The sequence below is a fragment of the Arachis ipaensis genome, chromosome B3, assembly GCF_059453495.1.
Source record: "Arachis ipaensis isolate K30076 ecotype BB chromosome B3, ASM5945349v1, whole genome shotgun sequence".
NCBI classification, from domain to species: Eukaryota; Viridiplantae; Streptophyta; class Magnoliopsida; order Fabales; family Fabaceae; genus Arachis; species Arachis ipaensis.
The window spans coordinates 21,683,911-21,704,482 of NC_142438.1; the positions used below are offsets into that span (position 1 = coordinate 21,683,911).

The window sequence follows — 20,572 nt, forward strand, 5'->3', positions numbered from 1 at the left end:
TCAACTACTAGTAATACCTTGCGTAACGCTTCACTATCTCGATGAGCCTTCAGAAGTTCTGATTTAAAATCACTTGAAATCTGCAACTGACTCAAACACAGAATTCCAGATTCTTCTCTAACTCCCAAATTCAAACCTTGAAATGCCCTTAGTAACTCTTCTTCTTGTAGAATCATCCAAGCTGCATATAAAGACTTCCGACTCAAGGCGTCCGCCACAATGTTCGCTTTTTCTGGATGGTAATTCAATTCAAAATCATAATCTTTCAGAAGCTCCATCCACCTCCTCTGATGTATATTCAACTCTTTCTGCTCAAAAAGATACTTCAAACTTTTATGGTCTGAGAAAACATGAAACTTAACGCCATAGAGATAGTGCCTCCAGATCTCTAAAGCAAATACAACAGCAGCAAGTTCTAAATCGTAAGTTGGATAGTTCATCTCATGCGGCCTTAACTGTCGTGAGGCATATGCTACAACATTCTGGTGCTGCATCAGGACGCACCCCAAACTCTTCAGTGATGCATCACAATACACTTCAAACGGTTCACTCGGTTCAGGCAATACCAACACAGGTGCAGTAGTCAACCTGTGCTTCAATGCTTGAAAACTCTCCCCACACTCCAGAGTCCAGAAAAAAGGCGTATCCTTCCTAGTCAACTTAGTTAAAGGTAAGGCGAGTTGTGAAAATCCCTTAATGAATCTCCGATAATACCCCGCCAAACCTAGGAAACTCTTGATCTCTATCACTGAAGTTGGTCGCTCCCAATTCATTACTGCTTCCACTTTAGCAGGATCTACGGCTATTCCTTGCTTACTCACTACGTGACCGAGAAACTTTACCTCACCCTTCCAGAACTCGCATTTAGATAACTTAGCATATAACTTCCTGTCTCTCAGAATTTGCAGTACAGTTCGCAAGTGATCAGCATGCTCCTCTTCAGTCTTAGAGTAAACAAGAATATCATCAATGAAGACAATAACAAACTTATCTAGATACGGCCGGAAAATTCTCTTCATATAATCCATGAATACTGCTGGAGCATTAGTTAACCCGAAAGACATTACTGTATACTCATAATGACCATAACGTGTCCTAAAAGCGGTTTTCGGAATATCTTCATCTCTAACCCTTATCTGATGATACCCGGATCGCAGATCAATCTTAGAGAACACACCAGCACCCTGTAACTGATCCATTAGGTCATCGATTCTAGGTAGCGGATATTTATTCTTCACAGTTATCTTATTCAATTGCCGATAATCGACACACAAGCGCATACTCCCATCCTTCTTCTTTACCAGTAGCACTGGCGCTCCCCACGGAGAAACACTTGGTCGAATAAAGTGCTTACCTAACAGATCTTCTAGTTGAGCCTTCAGTTCAGTCATTTCTAAAGGTGACATCCTGTAAGGAGTAATTGAAATCGGACCAGCTCCAGGCACCAACTCAATTGCAAATTTAATCTCTCGGTTAGGTGAAAATTCATTAATATCATCCAGAAATACATATGGAAATTCACATACAACTGGAATCTGCTCTAAATTCTAATCATCACTTGATACTCCCACAGTTAATAACATAATACCCTGACATTCAGTTCCATAATAGTTTACTATCATAGAGTTCAAATAGTAACTATTCACCACAACCGGTGCTTCTGACCCTTCCGGCATAAACTGTACCGACTTCTCAGAACAATCAAGCAAAACATGATTCTTGGATAACCAATCCAATCCCAAAATGAGATCAAGACCAGTCATCAGCAAACAAATCAGATCATGCACAAACTCACGCTGTTGTACTCGAAATGGAACTTGCGAGCATCCTATTCTAGTTACTATAGCTTCATGAGTAGCATTATGCACTTTCAAATTATAACCTAAAACCACCATTCTCAATCCTAACTCATTAGCCTTTTCAAATGCAATAAATGAATGAGTTGCTCCTGAATCAAATAAAGCATTTAAGATTTTACCAGCCATTTCACAGTTACCTCTTATCAGTGTCTCAGATCCCTCAGCACCTGCTGCAGAAGTGGTATATACTCTCCCCAGCTGCTGTACCCTACCAGTCTCATATTTCTTCTTCTCCAGACAATTATTAGCCATATGCTCAGGCTGTCCACAGAAATAGCATACCCCAAGTCCTAATCTACACGGAACTCCAGGATGATACTTTCTGCACCTCTGACAGTTCAAATCCTGCTGTGGCTGCTTTCCAAACCTTCTTTCCTGATTAACATTAGTAGTTGGCCTTCTGTAATTACTCTGGCCTTGACTCTACTGTGGAACAAAGCCTCCACACTTGAAATTCCTACCTCTTGGAGCAAAGTTCCTCCCTGAAGGCCTCTGAAAAGGCACCCTCAAACTTCCTTTCTCTGCTGCCGCCTTTCTCACACAATCTTCAGCCACCCTACTCTTATTCACCAATTCAGAAAATACTCTGATCTCCATTGGAGCAACGAAGCTTAGAATATCACTCCGAAGACCTCCCTCATATTTCATACACTTCCATTCAGCAAAATCTTCAAGCGCACCTTGACAGATATGAGAAAAGCGACATAACTCCTCAAATTTACTAGTATACTCAGCAACAATCATCTGTCCCTACTTTAACTGCATCAATTCAAGTTCCTTGGCATTTCTGGCTGAATCAGAAAAGTATTTCTTATAGAATTATGTTCGGAAGACCTCCCAAGGAATCGCAGCACCATCAGGCTGCAAGATACGTCGTGTTCCCTGCCACCAATACTGAGCCTCACCTTGCAGCTGATATGTTCCAAATTAAACCCATTGTTCTTCAGGAACCTGTTGAGCCTGCAATGCCCTTTTCATAGCCTAAATCCAATTAACTGCATAAGTGGGATTTGAGATTCTCCTAAAGGTCGGAGGGTAAACTTTCAGAAATGTAGTAAGTGTCATAGGACCGTCCTCATCATTATTACTCCCATGGTTACCCTGGTTTATCTGATTACCCAGTGCCTCGGCTGTCGCCTGCATAGTAGACATATTTCCCAGTGCAGCCATAAAGTCTACTGGATCAGTCCCCGCCGGGCTAGGAGTAACAGTGCCTATCCTACCTCTACCTCGCCCGCGACCGCATCTGCGAGTCGATATCTGGTCCCTATACACACCAAACAAGTGATATTAAGTTGATCAGTCTCAATATCGCAGGTCTAATGCTTTAAGTTCCAAATGTATGCTCACAAAAGTTTATGCCATATATATCAATCAAATATCCTAATAGCACATAAAAACATTTACAGAGAATGCACAGAAGCACAATCAGTCCGTCTTTCAGGCTCTATAGGAACGAACTGTTCTAATACCATAATGTAACACCCTACCACACAAAACTTTATGCTTAAGTCGTAAAACAGAGGTGGTGTGGTATTACGACCTCTAAAATAAAATGTATACATGTAATAGCAGAAAGATTGTAATATGCTAGGAGCCTTGAAGAATAGGGGAAATAAAAATCGCGAAATAAAAGCGCAACGCTCAAGGAACGAGTTAACTTGCGTGTTAAGAAAACTATAACTGTTAAACATAAGATAATAAAAGTAGGAATAAAGTGCCAAAGATACAAAGTAACCACTTCGCCTCAGGTATCCAGACACCTAGTGAGATGCCTCTCGACCTGCATCTGAAAAACAACAACATAGTATGGAATGAGAACTGGAGGTTCTCAGTATGGTAAAGGTGCCACACACATAATATATAAGGTCCTGGGAATGCCAGAGGCAATCCTAGAACGCTGACACTCAGATTATAGAGCTTAAAGTATTAAACATAAGCCATAAAAGGTGGTTTTCTAAGAGTATCTAAACATAACTTAACTTAACCTTAAATCTAAGTCCCATACTGCCATTCCTCCATACCTCCATCTCCGTCAGCATTCCACAGACAGATAAACAGATAAAGGCAAACACAAGAATGTTACAAATACTGCAGGTAACAAATATACATATAGCATGGCAAGTACACTTAGGCACAACCAGTTAATGCACAAGCAAGTAATTCAAGTAATATGCATATGATGCATGCCTGTCCTATGGCTGATAAGGCTCATCTGTTGGTTATCCAGCTAACTCGACAAGTCTGAAAACCTTAGACTGTCCCTCGACGTGCATCCCCAAGAGTCTATGCATAGCTTTTTGTCAAATAATCAATATTGCTCAATGGGGGTTATATTCCCGGGAATTTATAGTGCCCGGTCACCCTTATGTCGTAGGGTCAACAGAGTATCGAGTTTTCAACCTGGTACACGTGGTGGCAAGCCACGGTACTTTATCCAGGAAATCTCATATCTCAGATCATTTAATCATCCAAGTCAAGTATCATACATAATCATTCATTTGAATATCCAGCCAAGTATCATATATGATTACTTGTAACATTTCATAATCAACTCATCACTTTTCAACTTTACTTTACCTTCAAGTTACCCTCATTTCCTAACTTCATCTGATTATCAGGTTTAACACTATTATTTATGACCAAAGGAATGAAAATAGAGGTTTAAAAGTTTGAAATAGGTTTTAAAACCTCAAGAATCATGTTTTGCTGGAACAGGTGCCACGCGTACGGGTGGCTCACGTGTGCGCGTGGGAGTGTGAAAACGCAGCTCGCGCGCGCGTCCCTTGTCATGCGTGCGCATGGGTAAAAACTTCATGTCACGCGTACGCGTGGGTCACGCGTACGCGTGGACATGCTTGTTTACCTTACACGTCCGCATGGGACCGGTCGCGTACGCATCACCAAAATTTCATGCCACGCGTACGCGTGGGCATGCGTTCTTAAAAAAAAAAAGAATTAACAGAGAGTTGCACAGTCACGGAAAACCACCTGGATATCCACGTATTCTTGACCAAATTTTCCGACGGCCATAACTTAATCGTTTTAAATCGTTTTTCTTCCATTTTTTGAACGGCATAAATTTCACGAACCAAATTTTCATTTGAAATAAGTTATAATCAATTTGGGGTTCCAGAAGCCAAGTTATAGCCCGCCGAAGTCCAGCCAAAAACCAACGTTTTCAAAAGTATCCAAACCTCAATTTTCAATCAAAAACTTCACTCCTTTCCTTGTTAAATTTGCCAAACCCAACACTAACACCATATACCAAAAACAAAATTCAACACAAGTTTACACCATTTATCAACTACCATTCAATAACACTAAACAATTCATTCCTCAACAATTCCATTAAGCTTTTATTCACTGTTCTTGTAAACCTATAATCAACCAACCAACCACATTTCTTACCATCATCAACATAAATAATAATCTCCACCATATATTCAAATTATCAATTATCCAACAAGCACTAACCAAACATATTCATCAACAAATTCCTAAACATTCAACATACACCAGCATTCTAACTTATCCTATGATCATCTAGCCTAAGTTTTCACAGAACATTATATATTAAATGCAAGAAATCTAAACCATACCTTGGCCGATTTTCACGTAACGACCAAATCAATTTATTTAAAACCAAGGCAGCTCCTCAAAATTCAACAAACTCTAAGCTCAGCTTCCTCCAAGTTCCAATATTCACAATTTCAAGCTCCAATTATTTATTTTCAACCAAATACACATTTATAACACATATATATCCAATTTAATACTGAAAGCTCAAATTCAATGAAATTAATATAGAATTATCGTATCCTCACCTTACCCAAGCTTCACATAAGCAAGAGTGAACATTTTTCTCAAGCTAATTGGATCCTAATAAAACCTCAAAAATCAAAGAAATTCAACTTTCCTATTCAATAGTTCAAAAATTGGGGGAAAAGGAGGCTGAGTGTGAAATAACAAGTTACCTATGAAATTGTTCCGGTAGAAATGTAGAGCTCGTCGCGGTGAACGCGTGGCCACAAACGGTGCGACAATTAGAACTCGGACGGAGAAGTTATGGGAAATTGAATTCACCGTAAACGTGTGTTTCTCTTCTTTCCTTCCCTGGAAGGCTTGCTTCTTTGTTGAGGAAATGGAGAGAAAGAAGAGCCCGTGGCTCTTTTTAATTGCTGGGCCGGTTGGGCCTACAATCTGGTTTGGATCCGGTTTAATCGGTTCGGTACGTTCGGTCCAATCTTAAATCGATTTTTTTGGAATTAGTGTCAAAATTCTCATTTCGATGAGCTCTATCCTAATTTAATATTATTTTTCGAATTTATAATCTTCTTTATTAAAACTAATTTATCGACTAATTATTTACTAATTTAACAGGGTTTACAGGGATAAACTTCGATGACAAGCTATTAAGTAGTCACTCTATAATATTTGTATGAGATGCACTTAACTCAAATGAGCATAACTAATGCTATCATACCTCACCAACAATATAGTAGCTTCTGTGGTATAAGGTATGAAAATATTTCCAATGTCGTTTTCTTTTTTATTACTGTAAGTATAAATAGATGTTACAGATAAATTGATACGTCAATTAACGCTAATTTTACAGTATCTAAGAATACAATTTTACCACTACATAATTACATGCAAGTTTAGAACTTTTTGTGTTTTAACAAAATTACAATTTATTAACAATGGTCCTGTGGGACATGTCAATTTACTTTATTCGATTTTTTATTTTATTATTAACAATAAATAAAAATAATTTTTGAGATTTATTTTACAATCTTAATTTAAGGAGCAAAAATTACTCCTGAATATCTTAGTTATAATTTCATAAATAAAATTTGAAGATAAAAAAAATATGCAACGTTTCAAGAAGTTTGTGTTTGATAAATTAAATTAAAAATGACTTTCAATAAGTACAAATAACAAATAATGTGTCTGATAAAATAACTTTTAAAATTTAAAAATATTATAATAAATATTAATTTAAAAATTAAATTTAAATATTAATTAATATATAAAATTATATTAAATTTTTTAATTTTGATAAGTACAAATTATTTTTAAAAAATTATAACCACAAACATATAATCTTTTTGATTTATCAAATATAAAATAATAAACTTTATATTTTCAAAAAATACAAACATTCTTTTAAAAAATTGAGTAAAGTATCGTTTTTGTCGCCAACGTTTGGGGTAAGTCCCAAAGTTATCCCTAACATTTTAATCGTCATATTTAAGTCCCTAACGTTTCAAAATTAGCTCAATGTTATCTTGTCGTTAGGGATCTGCTAACAGAATTGACGGTAGGACAAAATTGAGACGATTTTGAAACGTTAGGGACTTAAATAGAACAAAAACGATGGGACAAAAACGATATATAGAAATAAATTTTAATTTTATCCTTCAATAATATCAATTTTTTACTGTATATAATATTCAATTATTTTTTAATCACATCTAAATAAATTACACTTAATCGCATTACTTTTATTCTAAATAATTTTTTTTATATTTTTATATTAACTTATAACTTTAAGTGTAAAATTATAAAAAAAAAATTATTTAGAATGAAAGTAACGTAATTAAGTGTAATTTACTTAGATGTAATTAAAAAATAATTGAATACTATGTACAGTAAAAATTGATATTATTGAAGGATAAAGCTAAAATTTATTTCTATATATCGTTTTTGTATCCAACGTTTTCGTCTTATTTAAATCCCTAACGTTTCAAAATCGTCTTAATTTTGTCTCGCTGTCAATTCTGTTAACAGATCCCTAATGGCAGAACAATATTGAGTCAATTTTGAAATATTAGGGACTTAAATAGGACGATTGAAATATTATGAACAACTTTAGAACTTACCTCAAATGTTCGAAACAAAAATAATATTTTAATCTTAAAAATTTTTACCAAATTAAATCTTACACGGTGCAGTCCAATTTTTATAATTACAAATGGGGTTAATATATGAGTTTTACTAATAAGTATTACAAAGACACTAATTAAAATTATCGACTAAAGTATCGTTTATGTCCCCAACGTTTGGGGTAAGTTCTATTTGTATTCCTAACGTTTAAATCGTCCTATTTGTATCCTTAACGTTTATAAAAGTGATTCAATGTTATCCTACTATCAATTATATTAATAAATCAGATTATACTTTTCAATTATTCTCACTTGGATGTATTCATTCTTAATTAGGTCTCACTTGGATGTGTTTGATTTTAATATTATACCCACTATTTGTGTTTAGATTCAATTATGTCCTAGAAAAGTGAATTATGTAAAATGTTGTAGGAATTAGTTTCAACATTTGATAAGCTATTTTTCGAAATAGATCATCGATTTTATCCCAGACATTTGTATTCTAACTACAAGAAGAGATTTTTAAAACTCAAACTAAGGCGCACATGATGTATAATTGATGGCAGGTTAACATTGAATCACTTTTACAAATGTTAGAGATACAAATAGGACAATTTAAACGTTAGGAACACAGATAAGATTTATCCCAAACGTTAGAGACAAAAACGATACTTTACTCAAAATTATCTCTTTGTTTCTGTACATGCTTATATAATAAATATTTTTTTTTAAATTTAAATTTTTATTTTCTCAATACAAAAATATTGTTTTACATTAGGACTTTAATTATTATTTTTAAATCATTGTTAACTACATTCTTAAAAGAGTTATGAAATTTGGTTATAAGAAAAAATATAAATAAATAAATAGCTGGCAGTTTCCTGTAATAAGGCCCAGCTACAGAAGAACTGAAGAAGATACTGTCGGTGCTAATTTGTTGGTTCCTACGGATACTGATTCCATCATAATAATAATTAAAAAAAAATATTCCATCAGACAAATTTTCCTTCATCGTTGCCGACAAGCTGGATATTTATGCTCGTTTATTTCCTTCTCATTTTCAAATTATTATTTTTTGTCAATTAAAAAATTAATATATTGTGTTTTCTAAAAAATATTTTTTAATAAATAAAAAAATAGACACCAGAAAACCGTTCATATATTTTATGATAAAAAATACTTTTTCAACTACTTAGTTTAATCCCAAATAAATATCTAATTGTAATTACAACCATTCTATATAAATACCATAAAACCATTCATATTAGAATAGAAATAATCTCATATTCGAATATCTGAACCATTTTAAAGATTTTTTGAAAGAAATTATTTGTCGCTTTATCAGCAAGATTTTCAAAATGTTCAGCGGAATTTTAAAATATGAGCAAAGCGCGTAATGATTTGTATTACCCCTAATTGAAAAATATAATTTTATGGATTCCATATCAAAAGTCAAAACTTAGCATTTTATTTGACCTTTGAAACAGGGAAGGAACAATTTTCCATTTAATCCCCTCCCCCCGCGGGGCTGGACTTTTCCTTTTGAATTTGTTGAAATTTTCAAAGTAAATTATATATATTAGTCTAATAAAATATAAAATGTATTCTTTTGCACTATCAAATTATCAGATATATTCTTTATTTGGAAGAAATACTTGAAATCAATGTGAACTTAGATATAAGGTCTAAATTTTTTTGGGCTAAAGTTTTTTATTTGTTCGTTAGAAAGAAAAAATTGTCTAATATTCTCGTGTGAATGAGAATAAAAGACATATGTAAAAAATTCTAATACTTATATTAGTAAGAATTTTAAATAAATTTAAATAAATTAAAATTAAAAAATATTTGAAATTAATAAAATATTTATAGAAGAAGTAATGATTTAGTCATTTTTTTATTATTGGCAAAACTCTCAATCCGAAAGAAGAGAAATGGTTAGCACTCTGTGCTAAAAGAGGACAAACAAAAGTTTACAACAACTCAAATTCAAAATATGATAAACAATCAAAACACACATTAAAAGATTCTCAATCCCTTACTAACTGCCATACCTATAAGCAGAAAACACCACAAAAACACCAGACAATCGAACTAAATCACCTACAAAAGACATTATTATACAAGATCTTTCCTTTTTACTTTTGCAGAATCTCTATATTTGTAATAATGGGTGATTTTTTTTTTTTCTGATTTTTAGAAAACGTATTCTATATTGTAGTAAATGATAATTTGTAGATAGCATCTGAGGTAATGGAGTAATAAGACTCTAATTACTGCCCAAGTCGGGTTAAACACGGATAGCGAAATTTGTGTCCCGAATAATTAAGTCGGGTTGACAAATCTAAAATTTCGTCGGACTGAATATGTATAATTAATAGACTTTCTTAAAATGATTCAATATTTATAGAGCTCATAGTCTTGAATTATTTGGATTAGGATATAAATACTATTATCACAATTACTTTTAAATTTATTAAAAATTAAACCCTTTAAATAATGTTACAATGCATTATTGATCTCCCAGTTCTTTGGCAACGGCGTCAATGTTATGTGAGTAACCTGAAATAGATGGATTGGGTTGGAATGGAAGGCCCAAACGTTAGAAGAAAGTGGTTTTCTACTTGGTTTAAGTTTGGGAACCGCCGTCCGAATTGTGCGTTTGATGGAATGGGGGGTAGTACCTACAAAGACACTTCGATGCCTAAGTCAACAAGGCTGCGTTTGTTTACAGAGACAGGACACTGAGACATGAACACTGGGACACAAAATCATGTTTGACAGAAGAGACATGGACAGAGACAGTGTGTCCAGAGACATTGAATTAGTGTATTTTGTGTCCATCCTGACAGGAAGGACACAGGGACACTAACAAGGGATACAACTTATTTTTCATTCTTTTTTAAATTATTTTTGTTAATTTTTCATAATTATATTTTTTTATTATATTTTTCATTTCAAATTTTTTGAATAAAAAAAATGAGAACAAATTAGATTTTCATAATTTGTTCTAGTTTATCACCAAACAGAATACAAGAACACAAAATTTTGTGTCTCTGTCAATCAGTGTCTTGTCTTGTCCTGTTCTCAGTGTCTTGTCCTGTCATGTTCTCAGAAACAAACGCAGCAAGAGATTAAACAGGTTTAGAATGTATTAGAACTTAGCTTTACTTGAGCGTGTCAGTGTATTTATAGGTGATGATCCAATAACTACTGTTGGAGTAGTTCCACTTCTGAAGGTGGATAACCGTTCCTTTATCTTAGGGTTGTTGAGATATCTCTTTTAGAAGTGGATGAGAGATTTTAGGGGTCTCTTTGGCTTACTTGAGCCTGGACCATAGTATTGGGTCAGGGCATGAACAGTGCTCCTACTCGAGTCCGATCTCTTAGCTATGAGTTGGATTCGAGTATTAATTGAACTCGGGTTTATTCAAGTCGGAAAACGACGTGATTTTAGTTTAAAACCGACGTGATTTTGAATTTCTCAACCGTCGCGTCTAATCAAACGTCGCATCCGTTCGGGGCTTGCATTTACACGTGGGGGAGCAGTTACATTAGTAATGACGTGTTTCTTTAATGACAGCATCGTTTTACTATTTTGCCCCTAGTATGTTATAGATACTTTTCCCTTTCCTTTCTTCGTTTTCTTTTGTCTTCTCTTCGAAGTTTCTTCCCCTGCTCTTTCACTCTTTCACTCAAAACTCCCTTTGGCCTTTCGTTCGCGGGCGCTTCACCCCGGCTACTGGAACTCTTCCTTTTAGTGACTTTACAAAAAATGTTAGTTCTTTCTTTCTTGCTTTCCTTCGTTATTTTCACTGTATTTTCTTTTAGTCCCGTTTGGTGTAACATATGTCAGGAGGGAAGTTTTGAGGTATTTCTTTGATGATGCTTGCTGTTGTAGTGAGAAACTTTGAGGTTTCTATGTTCTTCTCTTAAAAGAGTTATTTTCTTTTACTGTTTGTTGGCTGTTTCCTTTATCTGTTATAGAAAAAAATGTCTTGCTGTTAGAACCCTATTTTTTTATGGTTTCTTTTTCTTTGTGTCGTGTAAGTATATTTTCTTATATTTTATTTTTTTGGAAAAATATCTTCTCGTATCTCTGAGACCCTTTTAAGATGGGTAGATTCCTCCATGCTTTCTGAACACCCTCTAGTGGACACTGTTTTCTTAACCGAGCTCCGCAAACACCATAGGCTCTATATCCTTGATGCTGACGAACCAAAATATGAACTAGTGGCCCCTGATCTTGACGATCGGATTTGTTGTGGGAGGATCAATGATTCTGAGCCTCACTTCTTTTTCATGTATGACTGTCTTTTTACTCGCTTGGGAGTTTCCTTTCCTTTTTCTAACTTTGAAATGGGAGTTTTATCTCATTGTCGAGTTGCCCCTATCCAGCTTCATCCCAATTTTTTGGGTTTTATGAAGATTTACTAACTTGTCAGCCAATAGCTTGACTTCCCGATTTCTTTAAAAATCTTTTTCTATCTCTTCCATTTGACCAAGCCTTTTAGTGCTTCCAATAAACAAAATAAATAGCAGTGGGTGTCTTTCCGAACTATTCAAGGTCGAAAAGTTTTTTCCATCTTCGATGAATCCTTTCATGACTTTAAAAATTTTTTCTTCAAGGTCCAGGCCGTAGAGGGCCATCATCCTTTTTTCTTAAATAAGAACAACCAACCCCGATTTTCTCTGTACTGGTTGGAGGCCTCCCCCGTTGACAAATATAGTCTAGATGACTTTTATTTATTAAGGAATAATATTAAAATTAGTACTATCAAAAATACTTTAAATTTAATATTATGAAGAAAAAATAAAAAAAAAATTATATAAGGACTAATTTGATTAATTTTTAAAATTTTAAAGATGAAAATGACTTACGTCTAAATTTTCAGGGACTATTTTGATTATAAATAATTTTTTTATACGTCAAGTAACACGTGGCATGTTAAGTGTCACTGACCTGATACATCAACCAATCATATTGTGACACGTGGCATTTAGCATGTCACGTCATCAGTCGTTATCATCTAACTAACGGAAAGACTAATTTGACTTACGTTTTATCTTTTAAGGACTAATATGGCTAAAAAATTTTTTTGAAGACTAATTTAAAAAATAGGTAATCTTTTCGAGACAAATTTGACTATTAACTTATTTTTTAAAAAAAAGAAACCCCCTCATGCTTCGAATTTTTGAAAGAATAAAAAAATTCAAATAAAATATTTATTTTTTATCGTATCAAAAGATGTAAGTTGTAATATTAGCTGAATGTTTTAATTAAGATGATTTTGCCTATTTACATAATAGTTTTTTTTTTAACTATTATTGAGATTTTTGTTTTTCCGGGTCTTTACATTTTTTTTAGTTTTAGAATAGTTGTTGAAAAATGAAAAGAGTACTTACGAGAAAATAGTAGAATAATTTTTCCACATTTTTATAATTGTAAAGTAAAATTAATAATTAAATAATGAATTTTGTCTAAAATACGTTAAAAAATTATTAAAAATATTAAAGTAACAAATAAAAGATGACAAAAAACACCCCAATTATATACAATAGCAAATTAGCACAAGTACTATATTAATACAAAATCAAAATATCAAAATACATAACTTAAATTTTATTGAATTAACATTAATTTTCCTTTCTAGAAAAATAATAAAAAAAAGTTTTCTATAATGATCCTTATATATTTTTCCTTTTTTAATGATTTTGAATTTGACCCTTCAAAAAGGAAAATATCCATACCAAGAGAAATTTGACCAAGTTAGATATATTCTAGTCTTTCTAGGTAATTGATTTGCATAATGATTTAAAAAAACTTTAACTAACTTGATTCGGCCTAATAATTAGTTTATTTATCTATTTTTTTTTTACCAAATATAAGAAAATTTAAATTTACAAATTTTAATTGAGTATAGAGAATTATGCCATTTAAGTTATAGTTTATTGACAAAAAAAAAATCAAACACTAAATATTCTTAATTATATATTATATATAGATAAATAACCATATAAATAACCATGTTAGATATATATTAAAATCGATTACTAAAATTAGCTATTAATATAAAATATATATTAAAATATATATTAAAAATAAATTAAATTACACGTATATTTGTATAATTTTAATTGTAAATTTTAGTATATAAATAATATTTTTTATTGGCTAATTTTAATAACTAATTTTAATATATAAATAATATTTTTGATATACCAATTACTAATTAATTATATATCTAAATTATTTTTAATTAACAAAACAGAAATGACTCGTGTATGATTGTTAAGAAAAAAAATTAAATAATAAAAAAAAAACATATTTTAGGACGTCACCAAAAAAATAAAAAATCCAGTTAAAGGAAATGAGCGACCAACTCTGGTATCGCCAAGACGCCAACAGTTGTTGCGTGGAAAGCGAAGTTTAATCTTTGATTAAAGTGAGAGGTCAATTCCCTCACCTTCAAAATTCAATGCCACATCTATGCAAATGCTGACTAATTGTATTTTCATTTTTCATTAATTATTAATTTCTTTTCGCCATTGTGTTTCTTCTTCTTCATCATCTTCTTTTTAATACCCTTTTGCTTGCGTGACAAAAAAAGGGGGCGTGTGGCCCCTCTTTGTTGCCTAGTCTTTTCCTTCAATTCCGCGTGTTTTCATTCTTTCACTTTCAGTTTCACTTCCTGATTTCTGTGTATGTTTTTTTTTTTCAGATCTAAGACTTCATTCCATTTTCACAGAGAGTCTTAGATTTATTTTTTGTAACATGTGTTTTTGTTAGTCTTAGATATGTCATAGCATAGTCCACAAGAGAAAAGAAAAAGAAAAAAGAAAAAAACAATACCCCAAATTCAAAGATTGCAACTTTGTAGAAAACAAAAAACACCCACCAATTGGAATCCAGAATCCGGTGATGGGGTTCCAAGAAAATGGGAATGGCGAAATGGGGTTGTCTGGGATCCCGTTGGGAGCCAAGAACAAGTACAAGAGAATGAACAGCGAGTTCCCTGAGACAGACGACAACGATGTTGATGATGTCGTCACACAACAGCAACAACTTGAAAGAAGAGACAGTACAAGAAAATATGTGATAGCATGTGCCATTTTTGCTTCTCTCAACAATGTCCTTCTTGGCTATGGTAATTGCTTCAATGGTTCCTTTGAAAACGTCTCTCCTTGGTTTTTGTTAGTTCCGTTGACAAAGTCTTCTGTTCCTGTTTTGTTTTGTTTTTTTCGCTGCTGTTTCCGCATTTCAATTGACCATAACTCTTCTTTTTATTATTATTTTCTTTTGGGATAACATTGACTATGTTTAGATTATTTTGCTGATTGGTGATGTTATGTGAATAACTATTTGCAACCATGTAGTTGATATAGATCTTAGACTGATTCGGTTCTTTATCAGATTTATCTTTGAGTGCTGAGGTATCTATGAGGCAGATCTGCAAAACTTTGGTCTCAAGGCTACCCAGCTGAAAGAGTTCTCAAACTGTATATTTTATTGGGATCTATATTGGAGATCCATTATGATTTTCAAAATTGGGGTGTTTTTGGAATGGACAAAAGTTTGATGATTTCTTTCGTGAATTTCAATTTGCAGATGTAGGGGTTATGAGTGGAGCAGTTATATTTATCAAAGAAGATCTGAACATAACGGAGGTTCAGGTAGAAATTTTGGTTGGTATTTTGAGCATTATTTCTCTATTTGGTAGCTTGGGTGGTGGAAGAACATCTGATATTATTGGTAGAAAATGGACAATGGCATTAGCCGCAGTCGTCTTCCAATCGGGCGGATTAACAATGACTCTTGCCCCTTCATATACAGTACTAATGATTGGAAGATTTCTGGCAGGAATTGGAATTGGGTTTGGAGTTATGATCTCCCCTATTTATATTGCTGAGATATCCCCAAATGTTGCGAGAGGCTCGCTTACCACATTTCCGGAGATTTTTATAAATGTAGGAATCTTGCTTGGTTATGTATCAAATTATGCATTTTCTGGCCTTCCAGCACACATTAGTTGGAGGATAATGCTCGCTGTGGGAGTTTTGCCCTCGCTCTTCATTGGCTTTGCTCTCTTCGTTATTCCTGAGTCACCAAGATGGTTGGTAATGCAGAACCGAATCGACGAAGCGAGATTAGTGCTGGCGAAAACAAATGACAATGATAAAGAAGTGGAGGAGAGACTGGCAGAAATACAACATGCTGCTGGAATTGCCAATTCTGAGAAATACGAGGACAAACCGGTCTGGAGGGAGCTTCTCTTTCCTCCTCCTGCTCTTCGCCGGATGCTGATTACTGGACTAGGGATTCAATGTTTTCAACAGATCTCAGGGATTGATGCAACTGTGTATTACAGCCCCGAAATTCTAGAGGCAGCCGGGATTAAGGATAAATCTAAACTTCTTGGTGATACAGTTGCTGTAGGTATAACCAAGACTGTTTTTATCTTGGTTGCAATCATTCTTATCGACAAACTTGGTCGGAGGCCGCTTCTCTTAATTAGCACAATTGGGATGACAGTCTGTCTGTTCAGCATGGGGGTTACTCTAGCTTTGTTTGGACAAGGGCCGTTTGTGATTGCGTTGGCAATTCTGTTTGTTTGTGGAAATGTAGCTTTCTTCTCAGTTGGACTCGGCCCGGTGTGTTGGGTTATTACATCGGAGATCTTCCCTTTAAGAGTTCGTGCTCAAGCGTCTGCGCTTGGTGCTGTTGCTAACCGGGTTTGCAGTGGCCTAGTAGCCATGTCTTTCTTGTCTGTGTGTCGTGCAATTACAGTTGCTGGAACATTCTTTCTGTTTTCTGCTATTTCTGCTCTTGCCATTGTATTTGTTTACATGCTTGTTCCCGAAACGAAAGGGAAGTCATTGGAGCAGATAGAGATAATGTTTCAGAATGAACATGGGATTCAAGTAAGCGAAACGGAGCTAGGAGATGTTGAACAACTTGTGCAGAACAAAACTGATTCAATGAATTAGCTGCCTCTTATACAAACTCTGATGGATTCGCCATTTCATGGAAATTGCAATACATTTCTCTTCTATGTGTAACTATCATACTGCCCAGTTCTGCGCCGGACATTGATCGTATTGATGATTCGTCGTCTGCGACCGGAGGGAATTTGCGGCCTAGAAGGTACGAAAGAAAAGGTGAAAACAAATTGTGCTGTTGTATACCATAGCAAACTTATTCTTATTGTACAATTATTCTAAATAAATTTTTAGTTACATTTGAAGTCAATTATAGGGATGATTTTTGGCGGAGACTATCTTTGTCATGGAATGGTCCTCTCAGATGTTCTGAAATGACTTGTGTAGTACCATGATTCCAATGTACTCCGTGAAGGGATGTAATAATGTGACAATTCTTTAATAGATTATATTCTTTTTCAACTTTTATTTTTTGTGTCCTTGTGACATCTAACATGCTTCAGCTTGATCATGTGATTGGCAACTTGCTACTGTCCTGCCTTTATAGATTAGCTTTTACTTTTTACAGAACTTTCAACAGTGGTTCCATGTGTATAATGTGAAGTTATTCATTGAAACATATCTTAGTTTGTACATAATTGTATTGGAAAACTTTCAAATATGCTCGTACACCGATATTTCAGTAAATTTTAACCGTTAATCTTAATTATATATATTATATATATTTTTTATAATTAAGATCAACGGTTAAAAATTACTAAAACACAAATATACTAGTACACTTAAAAGTTTTCCAATTATATTTGATTTTATATTTCTGCTCCATGGTTATTGTTAGTATGAAAGTTCTGAGTCTGTAGGAGCTTTTGGATTTTGGATTTGGAATAGTGGTAAAAATTGTGACACTGGATGGAACCTATTTTCATCTTTTTCCATTTTTGTTCAATCCAAGCTTTGGAGCTGATTAAAATTCCTTTCCCATACTATTCCATTCCGCCTTGTTCTCCTGATCTTTTTTTTTTTTTTTTTGGGTTTAGGGATTTTGTAGCATCATAGATAAATAGCATTTTATGGAGTGTGGATCAAGAACCCTGACTCCCTGTTTCTACTGAATATTGATCTAAATATAACACAATCGACTCTTCTGAGCCTATAGTGAACATTTTTTTTGCAATATTTTTTAACTCAATAAGTTAAGAACTAATTTGTTACAAACTTAAATTTTATTTAAAAATATTTTTTAATTTAGTAAGTTAAAAACTAATTTATTATAAATTTAAATTTCATTTAAGAGTATATTATTAAGTGCTAAGAAAGAGTTTAGATTCCTAACACTTAATGAAGCAAAAATGATTTTTAGGTATTCTTATGACATTTAAACAATAAGGACCATGTTCATCCAAAAAGAGAAAGAGGGCGGGGGGGGGGGGGGGGTAGTAGGGACAAGCAAATATAAAAAACAAGAACAAAAACCGACAATTAGTGGGTTCTTGTTTCATCTTAAAATATAATTCTTAGAAATGATATTTATGAATATTATAGAAAATTTGTTTAGTATCTCGCAAATGATTTGGAATTGCTTTTAATATTTTCAAAGATAAATTATAAATATATTTGTTTTATGATATATGTTACTGAAAATGATAATAATTAAAGGATATAATAATAAATTTATGTATTAAATTTTATACTTTTGACATGAGAATATTAAATTCACTCTTTGGAATAGAAATATAAGTTGACAGGACTAATTTTTTTTCTAAATTAAGTTATTGTCGATAATTACATTTTAAAATTTGAAACAAATAAAGAAATGTTATACTTAATGGATAATTACAAGAATAAATAAAAACCCACTAATGAAAGACAAGAAATGTGACATAGAACATGTTTACACCAATATAAAAGCACATGCCATTAGAGAATGAAAGATTTATGTACGGTTGTATTCTAAAAGAAATTGTTATTTTTACTTTATTTTATCTTGAATAAAAATTATAAAATTATATAAGGTGTAGGTTGCACATGCCATTGAGAATGAAAGATATATTTACTCTTGTATTTTAAAACAAATTGTTATTTTTACTTGTTTTTATCTTGAATAAAACTAGATAAGGTATAGGTCTCCTGTATTTAATGGTGTGAGTGGGTGACAAATATGTGCTTGTTGTCAATTTCAATTGGTGAATGCCTACAAAAGACCTTTCTAAGATTTTAAACTCTCCTAGCAATCTAGCATAATAATTATTTTTTGTAATGATAATTTTTTTTTAAGATTCTGTAACTTATTACATTAGTATTTTTATTGAAAATCGATTAATGGAAAAGAACTATTTACAAAGAAGTTTAACTAGCAAAAAGTTGAGTGAAATGCTTTAAAGTGAAATTATTAGGATCTTGATTATTACAAAAAATATTATATCATAAATTTTAAGTAATTAATATTAAAAAAAAGTCTCGCATCAAAAGATCAATGTTTTAAAAAAAAAAATTTAAACTCTTCTATCTTACTAATTAACTTTTATGGTGACTATTTTTACGAAGTTTTATAGCTTGCGTTATCTCAATATTTTAAACAAACAAACAAATATTATTTGTGTATATAATAATTTATTTTATATATACAATAATTTATTTTACTTAACTAAATATTGATAATTTAAATTTTATTATATATACAATAATTTATTAGTCTTTTAAATAGAATTTAGCCTGATAAGTTGAGAAATTAAGTAAAAAAAAAAAATAATCATCTTCAGGAATCAGGATACATTAGAATATAATTGTAAGAGTCGAACTAGTAATCGAACCGATCACATTATTGGTTTATTAGTTTAATTGATGAGTTATTAGTTGAACCAATAAAATCGATTCTATATAAATAAAAAATATAAAATAGTCAAAAATTTAATATTAAAATTTAAAATACATATTTTAACTAATATTTTAAAAATAATTAAATTTCAACAAATTATAATTAACAAGTTATAATTAAATAAGTATATAAAATTTTAGTATTTTTTATGATAAAATTTTTTTAATTTTATTTTATATTAAAATATTTTTATATTTATTATATTGTTATATACTATATGTATTTATTAAAAAATAATATCAATAAATATCATATAATCATAAATAATTATATTATAATTAATAAAAATATTTGATATTTTTTATATATACATATTTAATAATATTTATATTGTTAATTATGAATAATTAAAAATATAATTAATTTAAATATAAATAAACATAAAATTTAAATAATATCTAAAAAAATTATTGTGTAATTTTATTATATAATTAATAATTTAGTATATAAAATAATAAAAAATAATATAATTTAGTGACAAGAAATGAAGTATGTAATATAAAAAAGATTTAAATTTAAACTATATCTTTATTAATTTTAAAATTTTTTTAAATAATTTTTAATTAGACTAATTTTTATCAATTTGACCAATTTTTATTAGTTCTTATTTTTAAACCGTCTTTAAATTGAATCTGACTAATTTAAAATTTAATTTCTCGATTTTTCGATTGAACTTCCGATATTTACAACTTTGCATTGAATGATTCTTGCGCATTCATGATGAGATGTAATTTTTTTTCTTTTTTTATTTTGAACTGGATGTTAAGGACACCCTGATGACAATGCTCTCTAATCTCGATACAGCACCACGACACAAAATCGGCAAACCATTTACCATTATAATAAAAATCACTTTGAAGTCTTGAATTTAGTGACTACATATTTAATTTATATAGCTGGCAAGGTAATATAGGTTAGCACAATAACAATCAGGCTAAAATTTTTAGATAGGGATAATTTTAATGTGAAATACGATAATATTTATTTATTTTAGTATTTTATATTATTATGAT

At 32.0% G+C, this 20,572-nt stretch overlaps 1 protein-coding gene across 2 annotated transcripts; it reads left to right on the plus strand.

Moving 5' to 3' along the window:
- The first annotated feature begins 14,136 nt into the window (after positions 1-14,136).
- LOC107629883 (putative polyol transporter 4) lies at positions 14,137-17,149 on the plus strand. 2 transcript variants are annotated; one of them, XM_016332821.3, is made up of 2 exons: positions 14,137-14,892; positions 15,354-17,149. In XM_016332821.3, the coding sequence occupies exons 1-2, from the start codon at positions 14,667-14,669 to the stop codon at positions 16,730-16,732; spliced, it is 1,605 nt and encodes a 534-aa protein (XP_016188307.1). In that variant the 5' UTR covers positions 14,137-14,666; the 3' UTR covers positions 16,733-17,149. The 2 variants fall into 2 exon arrangements, with proteins under 2 accessions (XP_016188307.1, XP_088365572.1); XM_088509446.1 differs by having other exon boundaries at positions 14,412-14,892; positions 15,159-17,149.
- Positions 17,150-20,572: the final 3,423 nt, after the last annotated feature.